Here is a 23,646-nt window from a genome sequence, read left to right on the forward strand (position 1 = left end):
ATAATCCAATTTAAGCTATCTAAGGCACATTAGATCTCTAAATTTGTTTTATGACAAACAGATAATGTTGCAATCTATATTTCAAGTGAATTAACAAAGACAAGGTAGTAAAAAATGTATTTATTAAAATTCACCAATCTCAAGTTTCTAAAATATTAGAACAGAAGCATAAATAGCTTGCCTTAAATTATGATATCTTAATTAAATAAATTCTTTCCAGTACAACATATTGAAATTATAAAATTCAATGTGAGCTGTAGTAAGATTTATAAAAAAAGGCATAGTAAAAATCAGACAACACTTTTTTTACAAATATTATTGAAAAACCATGATTTAAATAATATATTACCTATTTTTCTGACACAGAAACTGTACTTTTCCTGTAGTTGTAACCCTTTTACCTATAATATAAATACTGTCTCTCTTGGCAGGTAACATTTCATGACTTAATAAATCTTTGGTAGTCACTAGTGAAGCACCAGTTGTTGGTGCATTTTTTTCAAAATAAGATGTTCTTATGCTATCTATTAAATTATGGTTGCCATTTTGAATTGGTTCAATAAAAGAATTTTCTTCATGCCTTCTCTTTGTATGTTTAATTTGTGTTTTATTTATTTGATGGTTTAAACGCCTAGGAATGTTCATTTTAGATGACTTTTGAAAAGGATTATTGCGATGCTTAAAATCTGGTGGAAAAGGTATGAGTGAGTCCAAAAGTCCCAAACGAGCTGAATCTTCATTAAACGATATGCAACTAGTGCGCTGAGTTCGGTGCTTTGCTTTCAGTATCCCATTTTCACAATGAGGTACACTACCTCGACATTTGGAAACTTCATTCTAGAAAAGAAGAACAGATAAAATGACATACACAGAAACAAATAGAATAAATAAATACATAAAAATTTACCAGCCCAAAACAAGAAAATACTTCCTAACTAATTAAGCAATTATTCTGTAGGTTTCATGAATTTTCGCCAAATAAAAATTACTTTAAAAATTGAAATTTGCCAATTAACATTTAAGAAACAAGTACAAAAATTTCAATTATAAGCATGGTGACTACTGCTAGTATTTTTGGATTCGATCTAACACTTTTATAAATTTTTAGTGATCTAGATCATCTATCAGATCAAGTATTTTTTTAGTTCAAGGTAATAATAAAATTCAGATGAGCAAGTTAGTTATATGCATTTCTTCTTCTTCTTGAGTGCAGTACAATGATATTTAATAAGCCAAATCAGTTTTAACTGCTCTACAAAACCTTTTGGTTAAGATATAGTTTCTCTTCTTAGTATTCACCCTATCAAAAATAGCAATTTAAATTTAAATTACAATTTTGATCAAATACTGTTTTTATGTTTAATATCATTAAAATGTTATAAGATAAAAATGGCTGTGAAGTATTTTATGGAGCCTTATAGTGTATTACTAATAATATCAACTGAAAAGAAAAAGCCAAACGACAATGCTCAATTTTTAATTATCAAAAACGTATATATCTAGAAGTGAGAGTAGAATATCTTTTGAAATTAGTTTAGCTGGGACTGATGTTCTGAAAATACACTGAGACACTTCAAGATGAAATATTTGCCAAATCTATTTTAAATTTTTAACCATGTTTGCAAATGGATAAATTAAAAAAGAAACTTTACCGAGAAGTTTAATAATGCTAAATTATGATATGCAAACAATTTTTTAACACTATAATGTGAAATACATGAATCTTCTAAATCTTATCAACAAACAAGTAGCTATGAAGATTGATAAAGAATGGCATTTGTCAATAATACTAGCTGGGGTATCCAGCTTCACTCGAGTTGATATGTGATTGTGTGGTAGTTGGAATAAAAGGATAAACTTTAAAATATAAAATGTGAAATTTTTTTATTGAAAATATATTCTAACTATTTACAGTACTTGTTTATATAACATTTTTAATTTTGTTACCCAGGTTATATATGTACAACTTTTTCGAATTTCCTACTCAAGAGCAAGCTAAGTATAGCTGACAGTGAGACAAGCAGGAGTCTTTGAGGTTGATGCTGCAATGTTTTAAACTTTGTCCTTGTGCTTTGTTAATTGTAACACTATAGGCTAATTTGATTGGATATTGCATTTTTTTAAAAATTGGAATGGCAATTCAGTAGATATCATTAGAATTCTTGTAATAAATACTGTGTGCCCTTTCCGGTCATAAGTTCAGCTTCGATGATGTAATTCGATAGCTGTTTAACAACCATCCTTGTTCTGTTGCATAGTTTTGGCAAGTTCAGATTTCTGTATGTATCATCGGAGATTCAATTTTCTTACAAAGAGTTTAAAAATTCTGTAAGGAAGTTAACACCTTCTTCAAGGTTACACTAAGTACACTTCACACACTTTATTTTCGATTTATATTCAGTCACTGCACTTCACTGATAAGAAACTGATGTTCAAACCCATGACAGATCTTTATATACCCCTACCAACAGGTAGCCTGATGCAAACAAAAAAGGGTCGAATGGGTCCACAATATTCCAGAACATTCCACAACATTTGAGAGTGTTCTGGAATATTCCACAATGATCTAGGATGTACCCGAATATTCCAGACTATTTCTGAACATTCCAGAATGTTCTGGCCTGTTTTAGAAACTTACAGTCCTTATATCTACAAAAATACACCCTTCAGGTAAAAGCAAGAACCTTCTTCATGGATGGGGCATGGAGTGCTACCACACCATATAACTCCCTTGCTTGCACTGGGACTCGTTTCTGAGTTTTAGCGACATGTATATTGTTCACTTTTATATTGTATAATGATTATCCTCATCATGTCACCATTATAGTTATAATGTCTTGTTCATAATATGTTTGTTAAGAGATCTAAAAAGTAAGTTTTCTAAAATCTTACTTTTAAATCTGAAGAATTAAGTATGTAAACTTACAATCTTTGGTCGAGATGGAGCTGTGACAGACGTTTTGGTTTTCGATTTCCCATTTTTAGACGCATCTTTGTTTGTCAAAGGTCTATAAAGTAAAATAAGCAAATAGAATATAAAGCATTTGAATAAAATTCTTTATAAATACAATTACAGTTTTGAATTTTTCCATAAAACCAAAAATAATAACATTGATTATTCCCACAAAATTAGGTACTTTTCCATTATCAGGATCGGATTCAGATATCGCCAAATACTGAAGATTTGGATAAAAAGTTGAAGCATAAAAATAATCAGCAAATATTTATGATGAGGTTAAATTGAGAAAAAATTTACGGAATAAAATAACATAACAGATATTTGAAAAATGACAAAATTTTAATCAAAATAAACTTTTCGAAGAAATGAGAAAAATAAATTTTAGTCAGCAGATTTAAATTAGTGCAGAGGCATGAAACTGTGGGTATCATTGAAAGTATCTTTTAACATTTGCAATTTAATGATTCTGACACATAAATTAATTTAATAAGAATCTAACTGGCTATGGGCAGAGGCACTGACAAAAGTTGACATGGATGTTTAATTTCAAAATTTGCAATTATTGATGTCATTTTTAACTTGTTTTGAAGGTTTGGGTAAGTTACAATAATTTCAGAAAGTGCAAATGAATTGCAGCAAAAAAAGTGTATATAATTTAATAGGCTGCGCAAAGAAGCCATGGAAGGCCAGGTCAGATTTATTTTCTTGGAAAGTTGTATCTTTATGCCTCCACTTTGGTGCTTCATTGGAATTGAAGGAGAGCTTCATTTTGTGGTTTTTTGCATCTTTCTTTCATACTGAATAATTCCTTGTTTCTGCAGAAATTGTATCAAAGATGTTTCGTCATTATGTTAAGTTCCAAATTTTCATATCCTTGATAAATATTACAATGAAATTAATTTCACAGAATGTTACTCTGTTAAAGCAAAATGGTGACTTCACATGAACCTCTTGGCAACTTTAGGAAAAAATTTGGTGACAAGTCCAGGCTCGACAACAGAAAAGTGCTGGAAGTCTTACCCACATCAATTTAAATATAAATTGTAAATTTTGATTAAAAAACCCACATTTAAATATATGAGCAATATGAAACATCTTAAAAAACGAATCAATTTAGGTCCACATTAAAAACAACAAATAACTATCAATTGTACCATATATTTAAAAATTTTTCGAATTTACTACTCGAGAGCAAGCTAGGTACAGCTGACAGCGAGACAAGCAGAAGTCTTCGAGGTTGATGCAGTTTTGTTTTAAAGTTTGTAGAGTAATTAGGTTAATTAGAAGCAGAAAAGATGAAAAATATGCAACCGCCTTCACCGGGAATCGAACCACGGACCTCTGAAATACCGGCCCAGCGTGCTACCGTTACACCACGAAGGCTCGCTAGGGAAGTAGGAGAAATACCTTATATACTCCCCTTTTTAAAGGGCGACTAGGGTTTTAGGGGACCTAGTTGCCAAATTCTGGGTGCGGAGAATCATCATCCACAAACCTTTTAGTTCGGGGGCCACTTGTAGAGTCATTAGGTTTTTTTTTTTTTAGAGGCAGAAAAGATGAAAAATATGCAACCACCTTCGCAGGGAATCGAACCACGGACCTCTAGAATACCGGCCCAGCGTGCTACCGTTACACCACGAAGGCACACTAGGGAAGTGGGAGAAATACCTTATAAGTTTGTACTTGTGCTTTGTTAATTGTAAAATTATGGGCTAATTTGATTGGAAATTTCAGTCTTTACTTGCTAAAGTCAGTTAATGGCATTCTGATACTTTATTTAAATTCTCTCACTAAAGTAAATTTTCAATTTAGTTTCAGGTCTTTATATACTGGCATTTCTCAGGAGCCTAAACTGTCTTAAATCTGACAAATAATATGGAAAAACTTGCTCCTAAAAAGTTTGCATCATCTTCAAGTCAAAATTTGATGAATGTTTTATTACTTCTGGCATAACAAACAGCAATCTAAAATTAACTGTTTTTCCGGGAAGAGTTGACTCCTTACATCAACCCAGTTTCATTCTAAAATCCCAATCACATATGTTTCTGCTAGGCGGACCTGGACGTCGAAAGGGATAATTCTCAGAACCCGCACATTTCCACGAAACCTATGTAGCTAGCCTACTATTTTTACTTACTAAACAGCCTTGAACACCAAACAGTAATTGATTATAGTTCAGACTGGGATCACATGATTATTCGGAAGCAGAACTTTCGTCTGATTGGTTGATCTCTACCTGGCACAGAGTTGCAGATGAAACATTTTCGGCAATGTTTAAAAAAATCTCGTATAGCCGGTACATCGTTTCCGTAGCTAGGCGGAACTTCGCTTCCAGTGGAGTTTTTTTTTCTAGGAATCCCCCCCCCTTTTAAACCAGAATCTTGTTTCTCAGAAAAGTGCCATCTAACAGGGACCGTCGCTAGGTGTGATAACCCCTTAATTGCAAGCTCCACAACACCTGACTTTTTTTGCGTATGGAATCCTATAACTCTAGTTCCCACAATTCTCTTCAACTTTTAAATCTGCACACCTTGGAGCAATAAGTTTTGCAGATTAGTAAATTTTGCAGACTATAAGTCATGTCTTTCTAAATTTGTTGATATTTTACCCTTTTTAATTTTTATGTTACATATGGATTTTTTTCACATAAATAATAAATCTTGATAGAATAATTTCTGTGCTTTAATTGCACAGAAATTATTCTATCAAGATTTATTCCATATAAAACAACTTAAAAAATATAATTACATATACAGAAAGAACACTATAGAGAGATTTTGAGGAAGTAAAAAACAAAGTATTTTATCAAGATTTATTCATTATAAAACTATTTAAAAATTATAATTGCATACACAGAAATAACATTATATTCATATTTTGAGGAAGTAAAGAACTCTTTTTCCCAAAATACATAGAATTCTCAAAATACAGCCAGAAAAAATGATTGCCCTGTATTTAATTCACATACTTAATTCTGCCATTATGCTCCATGCATGCAAAATTGGATTACTAATATTACAAAAAAGCAACAGAACTGATGTTTTGAGTTTATTAAAAGAAAATTTCTGTATATTCTTTAGCTCTCTTTTCTTGCAGTGTTTTTTGTTCTTAACCTTAGAAAAGTCTTTAGAATTACTGGTTTCAAAATTTTATCCACAAGCCAAAGTAAACATACATAGCATAAACATACTTGTAAATGCAATGTTTACAAAACTTTCGACAGCCCTAAACTGAGTTCCTATGTATATGAAAATAAACATTTTAACAAAAATGCAATGCATTTATAGCATACTTCTGGTAGCTTGTACTATGTTAATTCTGTCATTATGATCCATGTATGCATACCTGAATTACTGATGGAAGGAAAAGTACTAGAAGTGATTTTTGTATTTATTAAAAGACAATTTCTGTGTTCTTCAGATTTTTTTTTTTGGGCCATGTTTTCTGTTCTAAAAAAAAAAAAAAAAAAAAAAAAAAAAAACTTATGAATGCTGTTTTTAGTCATCTGCTGATATAAACATGCTTACTTGTGGGCTGAATGCAAACAAACAAGGTACACCATGTCTTACATGCACCAAACTAGGCATTGTTTGACCTAAATTAATAGGTACACCATGCTTGTATATAACATATGAAAAGTAGTGAATAAATAAATTCTTGATACATGCAGTATAATTTTAAAACTGATTAACCACACAAATTCAAAATAATAAAATTTGCTGAAATTCACAATTTGCATTTAAAATAAGAGCAGAAAAGCGAGCCCTGAAAATGCTAAATAAATTCAACAGAAAGATAATTTATTTATCCAGTCAAAAGTATGTTATAAATACATTGCATATTTGTTGAAAAAGTTTGTGGTCATAGATATACAAGGGAAAAAAAGTGTTAAATTTGCTCTGATGAATTTTCTGAAAAATCAATATTTGAGGTAATTGGTTAAAAAAAAACTTTTCATAATTTTCTGCTGACCATTTTCACAAACAGTAGCTGTCACTACACAATATGATTCAGTGTGAACAATGGATACGAGTGATGCCCTATCACAATAATAAAATCCTCACTTTGGTTTCATGTAATGCCAAATAATTTGATAATTGTTGCTTAGTGGGCATGGAAATATTCAACATCTTTTTAGCACAAAGGGCATCAGCCTAGAAGGGTTATTAATTTTTTTTTTTTGGCATTTTGCGTCGATTCTTTATAAACGATGTATGTTGCCTCCAAGTATTAGAGCCCTGTATTATATTTAAAGAAATTAAAAAATGTGGAATCTGCATAAACATATATATGTTTCTTGCGTTGTGACCTAGAAATTTAATACCATAAAATTTTGAATAATGTACATCGCCACCTGAATATGGGCCTCTGGAAACGCGAATTTGGGCTAATCTTTGGAATATGGTAACAGGTAGTTTGGCGACATTTTGGTAAGGCGATAAAGGTTACTAGCTAGGACTTTAGCAGTGTACATGGATAAAGTCAAGAGTGTGCGCAATGCCATTATTGTGCAATTCTGGGATGTTTTTTAAGTGAAAATAAGTTAAATGTCTGTAAGAACATATATTTACGTGAATATTAAAATATGTTAAAGAAATTAAGGAAATATATCAAAAGAAAAGAAATCCAGGTATGAAATACCAGGAGAGTTTTTACATTAAAATAAAAAATATAATTTGTTCTCATAGTAAGTTTGGGAAATTAAGGAAATTAAGGAAGAAATTAAGGAAATTAAGAAATTAAGGAAATATATCAAAAGAAAAGAAATCCAGGTATGAAATACCAGGAGAGTTTTTACATTAAAATAAAAAATATAATTTGTTCTCATAGTAAGTTTGGGAAATTTGTGCTTTCTTAGCGAAATCCCTGGCCGCTCAGAAGGTTAAAAACATGGCAAGCAGTGGGCGATTCTGAACTTTCTCCCAATTTCGCACCTAATCTTCGTCATGATTAAGCACTTTTGTTCTATAAAAGTTCTAGCATAAGCGTAATTCGGCTAGCAGATCGTTGGAAAAAAAAAACTCATGTTTTTACTTTGTGAAAACAAAACGGCGTAAAAAAAAAAAAAAAAACTAGCAGGTTGCTGTAGCAGGGTTGGTCGCCAAATTTTCGCCAAGTTACCATGATCCGAAGATTAACCGGAATTTGTTTTATTATCTATTTCATATTTTGTAAATCATTTATGAATTTTTGATTAAGGAACTCAACGATTTCAAAGCCAGCAATGGCAAAACTGTATGATTTTTTTTTTTATCTCCAGTGCGTGAGACTGTATATCAAAAATTCTCTTTTAAATATTTTGTGATATTGCTGTTGAATTGTATTTTATCATTTAAGTACGAAGTAAGAACATGATACTTAAAAAATAAAGGTAACACACAAAACTATTAAAAAAAGCCTTTTTGGGTGTAATATAAAATCTGAAAGCTTTCAGATTTTTTTTATGTCCCCCCATACTTATTTTAGATTCTTGGTAATCCTTCAAAATTAATGAATTAGAAGCTGCAGAATTTGAATAATTTAGAGGAAATCACCAATATAACTTTAAAGATTCATAATATTGGTTTGCATAGTCAACGTATACTGTAAGACTCTGAGATTAGCAAAACAGCACAATAAAGAGGGGGGGGGAACTGTTGAAACCACACATTACTACTCAGATTTGTATTTAATTGAATTTATATGGTAATGATTTCATAAAGATGACTATTTCATTGCCATTTTAAATGCTATTAGGGAGTTTTAGCTATTGGAATGACTGCCACAAGTTTTAATGAATTTGTCAGATAATTTCTGAGCTCATATTTATTTAAGTTTTTTAATATGAAACATCCATAGATTATGTAACTATATAAACAGCAATCTGTAATTATGTAACAGGGTTCATAGCCACATTTTAGTTAAAAAAATAAGCACCTATAAGCACTTTTCAAGCACATTTTAAGGAAAAAATAAGTACCTGTCTAATTACACACAACTGCATAACCTTAAAAGAAAAATTAGACTTGTAATTTAAAATATGAGCAATGCAATATTTATTAAGAGAATGAGCATTACCTCAACAATGGAAAACAATTAACTTTTTTTTTAAATGACAGTTCAATTTACAGAATTAGTTTACAATGAGAGGGGGGGAAAAACTATGCAGAACTAAACTATATTAAAAAATTTAATGATGATATTTCAGTTGAAAATATAGAAAATAAATAATAATAAGCCATATTAATTGTATTCGTTTGGCACCTAATAATAAATACAATTTATTTTTCCACTCATATTAATATTTAAATAATTTAACTTAAATCACAATTCTGAACATTTTCTAAATTTTCATTGCATAACAGTTTTCCTTTAACATATATCCCAAACAAAGTAATTTAAGTAAAAAAGAGGCACATTTCTGAAATCAGAAGACAGGAAATTGCTTCATGCAGTCATCCTTTAACAGTAAAAGCTTAACTAACCCGCATACTCGGAAATTCCCAAATATTCCAGATAGTAACTGGAAAAAGAGGAGTGAGGGAGATTGTAGCCATTCTTTAGATTTAAATTTAGGCTAAATGAATGATTTTGACATATCGATATGTGTATCATATAAAAACCAACGGAACTGAGAAATATTCTGCTTAGAAAGCACAGTAAAACTCTTTCAAGTGTTCATAAACAAATCTCAGACTGAACATCAAAATTAATTATCAATGCAAAATACCGTAAACATTATTGCGCAATATGTGCAGCGTAATTCTTCCATATGTGATATTATGCAATTGGAATCAACACCTGCCGGTATGGTATTCGGAGAAAAAAGAACTAAATAAAGGAAAAGAAAGAGACTTACTAATCTGGGGTGTTTCTGATTTTAAATTTCAACAGACTGTATTAAATTTCCGGAATAGACTCAATCTTCGCTTGGGTTGGGTAGACCACAAAAACTTTTAGTCCTATTCAATCCAGATTGGTCAGTGACAAAAAAAAAGTCCGCTGCTTCAATATTAGAGATTTTGCAGAGAAACTCCCAACCTCCGTACTGTATAATGTATTGAAAAAGAAAATGAAATTATTTTGACTATTCAATTACTTTCCTTTTATTTAAGCCATTCCGAATATTATTCCTTAGAAAGCTAATCTGTGTAAAAACACACCCATTTTTGGAAGTTTATCTATACTTCAGCAGTTACTGCAACTATATTATTATAAATATTCATACATATGCTCATAATATAAGTATAACGATCATAATAAACACGAATATGAACTGACTACGCGGAACGAGAATGCAAATTATTAAAATCTTGATAGAAATTCAAACGTGTGTAGTATTTGGTCGGGAGGAAAAGAATACCGAATGTACCGGAATTTTCTACGTTTTCGCAATTCTTTGGCCTATAGAACTACATGCACCTGTTGGTACTCTCGCGTGCACCATAGGTTAGGTTAATGCAGAGGAAGGGGGGGAAAGCAATTTTCGGGAGTATGATTCACCATCTGACATTGCATATAAGGAAGAAAAGTTGTTTATTTAGTTTAGGCTTTGGTACGGGGGAAAAAATGCGCGTTCATTAACCCCTTAACTGCCACGGGCGTATATATACGCCTTGCTCAGCCGATGCGTTAACTGCCCCAGGCGTATATATACGTCCTTCCAAACTGCTATCATTTGCTTTGCGCTGCTACACCTAAAATTATTTGCAAAGTTAACGCATCGGCTGTGCATCTGGGGGGCAGTTAACGCATCGGCTGAGCAAGGCGTATATATATGCCCGCGGCAGTTAAGGGGTTAAAAACAAAGGATTTAAAAAAAAAAAAAAAAAAAAACTAAAAGCAAGAAATAAGCACTAAAAACAAAAAATAAGGGTTTTAAAGAAAACGTAAGCACCTTTAAGGGCCTTTATATTTTATTTTCAAATATAAAGACTTGTAAGAACTGCTACGAACCCTGTGTAACTAAATAAAAAGCCATCTGTTCCTTCAAAATTTGCCAGAACTATTGCAGAATCCCTAAAAACTTTTACATTTAACCTGAAATGAAGTAAATACCAAATTTGTTTAACACATCCAAAATTTAATGCAGACTACAGATATTTGTGGATTATTATTATACTGTGCATTATAATGCTACGAGTATTTGTTTTCATCATTTTGAACTCACATTTTTACTTTATAAAATTATTTTAGTTAGTTTACATGTAACATTTTGGACATGCAACAAATAAAATTGCATATTATTTTTCCAATTAAATTCTAGCACTCTTTCATTCAACTATGTAGTAAATCAACGAGGCAAGGAAACTTCTTACATGGTAGTATCTCAGTATACTTCTTTAATCTGTTCCAGATCCTTGGATGTATATCAGACAAATTTTCCCAGTAACAAATAAAGGGAAAACAATAATCTCATTAATCTTATCATTATTATTTTTATAATACTAAAATACAAATAATACTCTTTAATACTAAAATACAAATGCAATGGTTGAAATATATACTGTACATAAATGAAGCACTGCACAAGATATTGTACATGAATGGTTTTCTATACTACAGATACAGATAAAAAGTAATTTTTTCAACTGCTTTAACAACTTTGAATACTGTTTGGTAATCGAATTTACTTCCTTTGCAACGTTAGCCAATTTAATATTGTCTTAGTTTCCCACAACCCTGAACACCACTGTAATCAGTATATGGTATGTAATAGCCAAGTCTTAGATATGGATGCCTTTTTCATACTTTTGAACAACCTCTTTTCTACTTGCACAGTGATCCTAACAAATGTTTTGGCTGTTTGACTCTTTTCATTAACTTTCCAAAATTCATTCTTAAAAAATTTACCTGAAAAAACACAAAATCAGTTGAAAATTCAGAGTAATAACCCATATTGTAATCTTTGTATACTGAATAATAGCAACAGGCATACTGATGCTCATGGGCACTGCCTCAGAAAAAGTAAAGAAGAGTTGTGTGTGCAGTCGTGATCATCAAACTCCAAATCGTATTCCAAACAAAAATACCTGCGCCCAAACAGGACATATATCAAAGTTGGACTTATTTCAAAGCAGATATATACTGAGGTAATACTGCAACTTATTACCCTCATTATTCTATTTATTGAATTATTCTTTCTGCACGACTATGCATGTTATCGTGAACAGAATTTACCGAGATGCTGACAGCCTTTTGCATCATTAGATATATATAATATGTACGCAGCAGACAAAGAGATATACAATTGACTATAAACTAATATTAGCTTATAACAGCTTTATTAAAGAAAGAAAGTGCTACAGATTTAATAGCATTTTTCTGCAAGAAAGCTATTAAAAATTAAATTCCAATGCAACAATTTTCACATTAAAATTCTAAAACACTATATTGATTTCTTGCAAAGTTATAAAAGTATTGCTAATTCATACTTTTTGGTAGTAAGTACTTGATATGCTCTTTCTTTTACTTGGAAATCCCAAACAACAACATCATTTTGAATACGTGCTGCAGATGGTTGAACAACTGGGGCTTCTGGTGGTGTTCTCTCTCTTAAACCCCAAATGTTCTTACTTTTTTTAATTTCTTTTCCAGATTTAAATCTAATAATAAAATCAAGGATACTAAATTTAATGCATGAAAAATAAAAACAAAAGAAGAAAAAATTGATACAAAAACACTGAATGAATAAAATTGCCTGAAGATTTTACTGACTTCACAAAATTTGTGACGGAAAATTAAAAAATAAATAAATAAACATGTTAATAAATTGTACACACACACACACATATATATAATATTAAAAACTTAAAAAAGATACAAAGTAATAAGTTAACATAAAACTTGGAACTAAAGTATGCACTGAAAGCTGCTATAAATTTAGTAGCAATAAAAAGGAGGAAGAATAAATTTATAAACTTTTTAGAACAATAAGAATGAAACAGTATTAAGTTATAAGTCAAGAAAGGAACAAACACTGTAAAAGAATAAACAAAAATAAAAATTAAAATGAAATGTTATGTATCTCATAACAACTCTTGTGAGGTTAGTGCTATGAGAAAATGTTACAGGACAGCCATGCTTTTTAACTGCACAAAAATGAATGGTCTTCATTTTCTAGATATATTCTACATTCGTTCAACTGTATTTTGATTGGGTGAGAAAATTGGCCACAATAAGTAGGTTCAATGAGAATGCATGTTTTCATCTGTAAAACAAAATTCAAATCTTATTGCACCTATGAATATCTGAAACATAATGCTGCAAAATTATATCCACTACCTTCAAGCCTCATAGATTCTCATTTTAAGCATGGAAAGGGTGTACATGATTAGGATGGCCCACTTTAGACCAAAATGCAACACTGTTCATAATCATTTTATGTGCTTTTTAGAAAAAAAAAAAAAAAAAAAAAAAAACCCACAATGTGGATTGTTCTGCAAAGTAAAGATGGATTGATCCAAAAATAACTTATAAACCTATAAATCATTTTTAGTATCAGTATTACAGTAAAAGTCCAGAAATCTGCAAAGCTTGGGACCAGAGGTTGTACGGATTTTAGGATTTTGCGGATTTCAAGACAGAAAAGATAAAGCATAATATTCGGACTAATAGTGCAAAATAAATAATGCGTATTAGATACATTTAATTAAATTATTATATACATTATTGCAATAATTTATTATATGCATTAAATTAGTATTACATATATAAATTGATTATATTATTCATTGTATTATATGTACACAGCATCGATGTTTGTCGATTTCGCCTCATGTAAAGATTTCAGGTTTCAGATTCCGGTGTTAGAATCACTGTTGCTGTAAAATTTCAACAGCTTTTCTTTATTTTTATGTATATCATACACAATTGTGTCGCAATTCCATACCATTCTGTTATAAATCGAGGAGTAGCACCTGCCTTCATCTTTTGCACTTTTTTGCGTTACTGTCAATGCAACGTATTTACTTTTACTGCTTTAACATTTTTCAATGTTGCAAGCAGTAAAATCGTGAGTGCGTTTCTTATCTGTCATTGAATTAAAAAGGGCTGAAATTTAAAGTATTCTTAATTTATCCACAAAATATCGGGATAAAAAAATAGGCAGCACTAAACAATCTCGTGAAATAACAAAGCTCGGAAAATACAACAACATGAATCGTGAACTTGAACGAAGAGTTAAGTGAATCGTCTGCTTTTTTTACCTTGAGGCAGAGATTAGAGGGAAAAAACTTTTATCTTATTTTTTTAAACTTCTCTTTTATGTCAATAATTTGGTATTTCCGTTATGACTCATTATTATTCAGTAATTATGACATCATTATTCAGTAAGTATTTTTTCTGTGATATTTCGTACTCAATGTTGCGGTTTCCGGAACCTATAAACTGAATGTTTATATATTGAGAGGCAATGCGGATTTCAGGTTGGTGGATTTTGGGTATTTGACTGTATTTGCATTAAGTTGTACGTGGCCTTTGATGGGCTAAAGATAAAATAATGCATTTTACAGATTTGCAGACAGGTAGTACTCACAGAGCCATCTAGATACTGCTTACCTGTAGTCTCTGAAGCACCTGAAAAATTTAGAAAAATCTCCTGCTGAAGGAGAAAATATTGTACCATGGATCAATTATTTTAAAATGACTTTAATTCTTAATAGTTAAACAGCCAAGTTAAGGAAAACTTTTCTTTAAATGTACAGAATAGTTGTTTAATTATAATTTACATGGGTATTTATTTTATGACCGTTACCATCTTATTAAATAAATAAGTTTTAAAATTATCAGAAATACTTGGAACATGTGCTCTTGTACTTACTGATGTAAAACTAAAAATCCAATAAGTAGCATAAAAATTATAGTATAACATGGCATTTATTTGCTAAATACAGAACAGTTTTACATAACGCTAAAGAATAAAATGGCACACACAGGTAAAATTAAAGTAAACCAAAATAAAACAGAAACAAACAAAAATTTCTAAATTGACAGGCTATAGAATTCAGTTCCAGTGCGCAAACCAAATGGGCCATCTGCAAAAGCTTTTTACGAGTGTCTAAAAGTGGTTTTAATGTGTCAATCTATAGCATTTCATTTCACTTTAACTTTTATTTAGTATAATAAATTTACAGAGTCCATCTGAAATTGTAGTTATCCTCTAACTTGTGCATTTGATTTGACTTAACAATTTTAATAAGATTTTTCCTTACTGACACCAAATATTTTCTAAGAATTATAAACTAATACTTTTCTCGATGTATTTTTATCAAACACTATCAAAATAATGCAATTTATTATACTGGGAAAAGCAGCTATTCAAACCTGTGATTGTCTTCAGGTTTAGCTTTTCAGCATTTCCCCTTTTCATCTGAATTCAGTCACCAAATAAATGTCAAACAGCATATGTAAATCTTACATCCTCTTAGGATTCTTATATTTCCAAAATTTCTTCGTCAAGGCTTTTACCAATATGAAGCTATTATTATTTTTTTAACATAGCAAATTTAAGAGTAACTCCGTATCATCAACAATGACTGCAGTACTCGGATGCTGCAAATGTTTTATTTTCAAATCCATGATTATATTCAAAAATTTTTTAGAACATACTCTTTTTTTTTTTTTTTAATTCATTATTTTCAAGTGAATCTGGTAAGATTCTAGTTCTGTTCCCTTTGCAATATTTTTTCATGAAAGATAAGGGAAATATTGCATGTGTTCTGAAGACATTACAGTCACTCTATCACTCATCTCACTCAGTCCCAGTAATACATTTAAAGGCTGTCAGCTGAAGTAGATGCACCATTTAGTATTTCATTAGTTTTGCATCTAATCTTCCATGAATGCTGTTTATTGCACTTGAAGAGGATATAGCATGATCAGTAAGTATCATTTGAAACCATACTTGTTTCCCATACATGCTTATACTTTAATGTTCAGAAAGGTGAAAATCATAATGATTCATACCAGGGCTATTGAGCAGATTCCTTTTTGAAAGAATGAAATATATTTTGCTTTACTGAATATAACAATGCTTAACATACATAAAATTACATGCCACATAAACGAAATTACATCTTTAAATATTTTTATGGAGGACATTCAAAACTGCAACTCTCAGTATAATGAGAAGTATAGTAAACCTTTGCTGAATATGGGGGTTACGTCATTAACACATTGAAGAACACAATTTTGTAATACGTAAAAAGTTAACTTTCTATGGAAAAAATGGGTTAGGCAGATTTCAGATTAAGAAACTATGTATAATTTATACAAACCAAAATATTATTATAATTAAAAGTAAAACTGAAGCAAATATTAAATGAAAGGATTTTCATTAGTGCTTAATAAGTAGATACCTGATGGAATTATTTTTTTAAATAGTCCAGAACTTTTGCTTGGGACAAGGTCTGTCGCAACTCATTAAATGTTTTGCAGTAAGGAATGCAAAGTTTTTCAATATCCCATGTAAAGTATCATCTTCTTCCTTCATTTGGTTCAGTCTCCATTACGAAATAAGATAGTTCCTATGCCTTTTTTATCAATTCATTTAACTTCTTGTACATTAAAATCTTTTTATCTTCTTCACTGTGACTTTTTTTGCTGTTGCTAGTCTGAAGCTGCTTCACAGTATGTCATCCAGTTCTTCATTTGTCATTTCATGGTCATCATTCACAACTAATTATTTGATTGCTCCTTTTTTCATATCTGAAAATCCTTCACTACCTATTGCTTTTGCAATTCGGACAACTATCTAGGCTTCATTTTCAGTTAATCAAATTCCTTTAAAACTGCTGACAACTTCTGGCCAAAACTGAAGCTGGCAAGCATTTATTATTAACGAATTTACTTGTTCCTATGCAAGTTTAATCATTTCTATGCAGTTTCTTAAATTGAACTGCTTCTGAAATGGTATCATTAGTAGTATGCTTTATTTAGTGGCATTATCATGCTTTATTTTATCTAATGCAGGGGTAGTCAACATTTTCATATCCACTGCCTACTTTTATATCTATGTTAGTAATAAAATTTTCTAAATGCCCGCCGCTCCACAGTAGTGTGGATTTAAAAAGTAACTTTACTTTGTAAAATTTATAAAGCAGAATTACATCAAGTTAAAGCATACAATAATAATTACTTACCAAGTTGGATTTTTGCTATGATTGGCAGAATAAAGCTAATAAAACAACTTATTATAGTTAAATCTATCTTTTTATTTATATTCTGCATACGCAGAAATTGCATTAGTTAATTGAATTATTAGTGGGATCCCTAAGACTGATGCTAAGAAACTAAATATTGAATATACATTTCAATTTTTGTGAGGAAGCAATGAAGGTTTCCTTTTGGAAATATTCAGGTGGTTTCTTTCTTTGGTCATAATATGATTAACAACACTAAATCCTGATTCTACAAGATATGAGGTCGGGAAAGGTATCAATAAATTGTATATCATTTTCGACAAATTTGGATATAAGAACGGCATTTTTTATTTTGGCATAAGGTCTTCATATCCAGCAGTGTCGAATTTATATTTACTTTCTTCGTGATATCAAATTTCTAACACTTCTCCTTGGCAAGTTGCATCAGTCCCTTCAATATCTAAGGTAAAAGGATTTTTCACCCAGTCGTATATCTTAATTGTTTTTCCATGTCCAATTTAAGTTCGTTGAGGCAGCTACTGAATCTGTCAATATCCTCTGGAGTTACATCATCTTTTATAGATGATAATTGAAGAAACTCATGAAATTTTCACTTCAGTAGATTATGATGAAGTAGTTCAAGTTTGTCAATATGTGTAGCAGCACAATACTTTGGCATGCTATTAGAATTTTATTAACTTCTTGAAGCTGAAAATTGACATTGTGAAATCTCTTGAAAATACCTGCAAACAAAAGGCATCATTCTTTACTGTTTTTAACTGTTGATACAGATTGAACTCATTATTACTTTCAAAAAATTGTATAAGACTATCATATAATGCTACAAATCTAACCAAAGATGTACCCTTTGACAACCACCAACCTTCTGTATACGAAAGTAAAATAATAAAATCTTCATTTTGTCCTGTCACAGTTGCCGAAACACTCTATCATTCTTTGCATTTGATTTGATCTTGTTTACAGCTTGAATTACTATAGTTAACAATGAATGGAGACTTTTGTTTATTCCTACAAAATGTTGTCTGTGTACCACAAAATGAATACATAAAATATTTGGCATTTCTTGCTTCAAATAAGCAACAATTCCATCATAGCGACCTACCATTGATAGTGGCTCCATCAGTAGCACACACAATATTATTCAAAGGAACATTATTTTTTGTAAAGTATTAAATATAGGCAATTGCATTTTGTGTTTGAGATGAGATTTATTACAAACAGCATTTCTTCTCATAATATATTGTTGTCATCAAAATAGCTTACATATGCCATCAATAAAGCATCATCTGTAATGGTATATTCGTCTAAAAGCATAGAAATTGAAGAGTTTGGGATGAATACATATAGGTTTGTTCTAAACTGCCATTTCATCAGTTCATCGCTTTATTGTGCCAGCCAAAGGGAGGGATGCCTTCATGGAGGATTTCTAAATGAAACTGACTAGTATACACATTATACATGGGGGAAACCATGAAAACGCCCATGCAGCCAGCTTATTTGCAAGATTTGAATCTCAGACCGAACTACAGGTGTTAAGCGTTTTTATTGCTCAGCCGCTGGTAGTCACATGGAGAATAAGAAAACATTAAAAGCTCAGATTTTGATGTTCTAAGCAATGTCCGACGTCTTGCCGATGCTCGAATGCATAACACATATAACTGAAATTCTCATGTCGAATAAATTAAATGAAGCCAATTAAGATAACCTGTATATGCAAAAGCGTGTTACGCAAAGGCTTACTGTACTGCATTTTTTTTAAATAATATGTAAAATAAGCAATAACCACATAAAGTAAAACAGAATTTTATAACTAAGACAATTTGTAATATTTGAAGGATTCAGCGAGAAAAAAAAATATGTCCAACAAAATTGTGATGCCTGATTGGAATAGTTAAATTTTAACTTTAATGAATATTAATTCACATGAACAAAATTAAACAGGGAGAAAAGCACTAGAATACTAAGGCATTTTCAGCAAAAATTTCATAAATGAAGCCATGATACACACCCTGTAGATAATACTAACCTATCATTATTTATATAAAAACAAATAAAAAGAGCAAGTATTGAATCCTGTGTTAAAAATAGTTTTACTAGCATATAAAACCATTAGTATCCATAAGCTCTTCATAATACAAGCAGTGCAATTTCAACCATCAATAGAATGATGGTTATGTAAGAAAAGTCAGAATTTTTCACTGTATTATAATGTGAAAGCTTGGAGCCTTTTAAAACGACTTTTAATGACATATAACTATCATCAATAAGTTTTCCCCCCTTTATATTTAGCAAATAGGAAAAAGTTGCCCAGTAGCAATGCAGAACAACAGAAATCAATATAAGCTGCTGCTTCATGCAGAAACTTAAAATAATGAACCTTTCTTTCAACCCAGCATTTCATTTTATAGAAAAACAAGTTTCAGATTAAACTTCTTATCAGTTTTGAAGAACTGGGATGAATTCAGCTAAATTACAAATACAGATGCTGAAAATTTGTCTCTTAATGTTTTTGAGTTGAAATTAATAATCAAATATGTAAAACATGGCTGAAGTGAAACACATAAACTGATTATGTGCATACTACTAGGAATAAATATCCAGTTTTTTATTACCACAATTCAGAATTTTAGTGCATTAATATTTACTTAATCATTAAGCTTACTGTACATTGATGATACATAAAAAAAGGTAATTACATGTTAAAACTCTGCAAGACTTGCAAGACTTTACTTCGTAGATCTGGATTTTTTTCATTTGCAATCTGAAAATATTTAAAATATTTTAAAAGGAAATAAAAGTCATACAATCTATTAAAATTTTACAACTTTGATTTGTAAATTTTATAGCACAGAGTTAAAATATTATATGTATTTTATTAGGAAACCAAGTCGGAGGGATTTAAATTATTATCATATGCATTTGTACTAATAACACATATTCAATGTTTGTAGGCATTTCTGCACATAGAAATTAAGTACTTTTAAGGACCATTATTGAAAAAAATTAAATTAATTCCCATCAACAAATGAGAACTGAATAAATTCAATTCAAGATATTAGCTAGGCCTAAGCTTAACTTTTGTGATTCAGGGTTGCCACGCAAACAGGAGAATGAAATTTATTGACTTCACCAGGTTTTCCAGGTGTGTTTTAAGAAAATTACAGTCTATCCACGTAATGCAAGTTGGCTGTGCTAAGAGGTAAATTAATTACGGCATTACTTGAAAACACACAAATTTGCCAATTACATATGACTTATAATATATATAATTCCCAAAGCATTACTATTATAACTATAATAGGAGTTGTTTTTTCCACTGAAGACTTAGATTAGAATCTGCCCCATCTGGAATAAAAAAAGTCTTTTTTTGCAGACATTTTGCAGCTAAATAAAAGAAAGAAATCTATTTAATGATATTTTTAAATAAATTCAGGTATTTTATAATTATTTAGCAGCATACATAAGCAAAAAAATATGTGCATTAAATTCCTTGATGGAATTTAATATTTATCATACTGCTAGAATTAATTTCAGGATTATGCCAGAGAAAATTTTCTGAAATTTGAAAGTATTATTTACTAATAATCAATAAATTTAGAGAGAAGAAGCAACATTAAATGATATGAGTAACATAAAAATAAAGATAATTACTTAAAAATTGAATTAGAATAATCAATATTTTAACAAATACAGTTACATTAAATGGTTAGCCTAGATGACTGATTACAATTTTTTTATTTTACTTCAAAATGACAAATAAGGCATTTATTAAAAAGAAAAAACAAAAAAGGTTTAAAACATTTTGGGGTAAAATTCTAGTATACGGTAAGGCCTTGGGCACGATTTTGAAAATTGTCAGCAACACCAAAATGACCCGTTTTACTGCTTATTATACATAATGTTGCCAAATCCCGTGTGTACCATATATGGAGGTTATTCTAACCAAAGAACGTCTATGTAAAGAAGGAAAGGTTCCACAGATGTAATGCTATTACGCCCCTAGAAAGCGGAGGGAAAATTCACCAAGGGATTTGGCGACAGAACCTGGCAGCCAGAATTTCCCTCTCCGCGATGTGTACAGGAAATTGAGGAACTGTTGTTAAGAAGAAACGTTCTTTGACAAAACGTTTCTCTTTTTAATTTTTCACAATAATTTAAACACGGAATTTTGTAGATTCCCCCCTCAAAATAACTAATTCATTAATAAATTTACTTGTTCAAAAAATATTTTCTTTTCCTTTAAAGTTTAAAGAAATTTTAAATGATATTCATTTTACGAATTCTTGATAAAGTGACCTTCGAACTCCGACACGGGTTTCGAGCTTTGGTGACAGACATTTCACACGCAGCTGTTTTCCTCTATGTTGGAACGGAGACACTCCTGTTACAGAGAAGTTTTTCCTTCTTAACAATACATATTCTTTGATTCTAACACCCATGGTACTGTATAAAAAGTCAAAAGTCGTTAATTCGGACACTCATAATCCGGACCTCAGAGCTACAAACTTTCTGCGCATGCGTCGCATGCATGTAAAACCCTTTACGGCTGCGCATAATACATTTACGCATACGCGTTTAATGTATAACGGACGGTATATAAAATTATCTATTTCAGTTAATGTTGCAGATTACATTGTTTCTTAATCTTCGAATTGGATCCGGCATATTATTTTTTGCAGACAGTAAAAGCAATTTTATAAAAGAAAGCTTGAACTTTCGATTATGTCAAATAGAATTTCCAATACTGGAGCTCTCAAAGGATCTACAAAGCGAAAGTATGTTTCGATGTCCATCAAACAAAAAGTTTAACTGCTGCAAAAAAATGGATAAAGGCATATCCTTTGTTTCTCTAACCATTCCGAAATCTGTTTATCAATTTCACGCTGCTCTGTGGCATGGAGGGGGGGGGAATGCGGCGGCGCGCAATTAATTGGAAGTTGATCTGTCAGCACTATCCTTATCTTCAGGGCAGATTTTTTTTATTTGGCCTATAATTCCTTACTAAATGCAGTATTTCATCTCGATGTACTCCATGTTCCATATGATTTACATCAAATTCCTCATCATTATAATTCGTTTCCGATAGCGAAGAAAGTGACAGAGAGGTTATTGAAGACGAAAAAATTTCGATTGATAAATTAGTCGGTATTCTCGACACAGCAATTATAGGACTTGAACAGCGCAACTTTGTAACTGAACAAGAAATTATGTCTGTTTATAGAATTAAAGAGAAAGTATTATCACATAAAACAAAGCAACTTAAACAACTTACATTGAAAGAAATGTTTAATAAAGTAAACAAATAAACATTAAGCTTTTTTTTTTGTAAATTTTGATACCCTTTAGATCATAATTGCCCTTTATTTCATAAATTACGGTTTCATATTTTTTATTTTATAATTTCTGCATGCCATCTTACCAGATCTAAACTGATGATCTATAATCCGAAAAAATCGATAATCCGGAATCGCCAAAGTCCCGACGAGTCTGGATTAACGACTTTTGACTGTACTAGGATTAAATTGATTTTGTTTTATACGAGAATAAGTATTTTGTACAAGTAGTTCAACATGCACTGCATATGTGCATGCGATTCTTGAGGTTACTGGAAAGCAAAGCTGCTGGAAACTTGCTTTGCCTTTCTAAAAGACAATCTAATTGGAGCTGTGAATATTGGCTCTATGCCAGCTGCCTGAATGATGCTCACGCAATACACAATTCGCCAAGAAAGTGACCGCTTCCAACATCGGCGCAAAACTCACTTTGGAGGGGGGGGGTGATCGCCGTACGAAATTCCCTGACTTTTCTAGATTTTGACTAAAATATTTAAATTCCCTGACTTTTTCCGGTTTTCCAGGTAGCGTGGCAACCCTGAGTGATACCAACCTAAGAATAAAATAGATACACAAGTAGAATGCATTATTATGTAATAAATTTAATAAACATAATTATAAAACAAATTTGAGAATAAAACAACTTTATAAAATTTATCAGGTAGCATTATATATTTTACCCTTATAATAGATGGACATATTTGAAAGAAGATTAGTGACATTTTATTTACGTTTTACCAAGAGTTAGCTTTATGTTGATTTTTAATTTTATGTCTCATTTTGTCATGTACTTGCTCAGTCTAGAGTTTTTGCAAATAGCAGGCAGATTGCTAATCAAACAGCCTAGTTTAAAATGAAAAGTAAAATTATAATCAGCATAATCCAAAACAGAAAACTGGCTGTTTTCACCACTGTTGCTTGCCTAGAGAGAGACATGCTGAACAGAACAGACCTGAATTCCTGATTTTAGCAGGGTTAGCAAATTTTGAAAGTTAGTTATGCTCTGTCTGTCTGATGCAGTTAGTAGTCTTCGTGTAGAGTTCCTGGAGTTGTAACCCATTTAATATACTTTAAAGTTCCAATAAGCCATTAAAGCACCAGTGATAAGTTGTTTTGTATTATTTTAAATCTCACCAGATGCAAATAATAATCTTTACCTTGATTTGTACACTTTTGTGCTGTATATTGTCACCATCCAAAGATTAATGAAAGG

General features: G+C 31.0%; 1 protein-coding gene across 1 annotated transcript in view; it reads right to left on the reverse strand.

The window, feature by feature from the left end:
• Window positions 1-23,646, reverse strand: part of LOC118180050 (metal-response element-binding transcription factor 2-like) — a 74,916-nt gene that overhangs the window by 4,435 nt on the left and 46,835 nt on the right. The window contains exons 6-9 of the mRNA XM_085820339.1: window positions 19,797-19,861; window positions 12,373-12,543; window positions 2,927-3,008; window positions 350-837 (exon numbers count right to left, since the gene is read on the reverse strand). Of these exons, the coding sequence (XP_085676465.1) occupies window positions 350-837; window positions 2,927-3,008; window positions 12,373-12,543; window positions 19,797-19,861 (806 nt within the window). The remainder of the gene's footprint in view (window positions 1-349; window positions 838-2,926; window positions 3,009-12,372; window positions 12,544-19,796; window positions 19,862-23,646) is intronic.

The sequence above is a fragment of the Stegodyphus dumicola genome, chromosome 7 (assembly GCF_044657685.1).
Source record: "Stegodyphus dumicola isolate Sdum_Otavi_A_Nest chromosome 7, ASM4465768v1".
Taxonomy (NCBI): Eukaryota; Metazoa; Arthropoda; class Arachnida; order Araneae; family Eresidae; genus Stegodyphus; species Stegodyphus dumicola.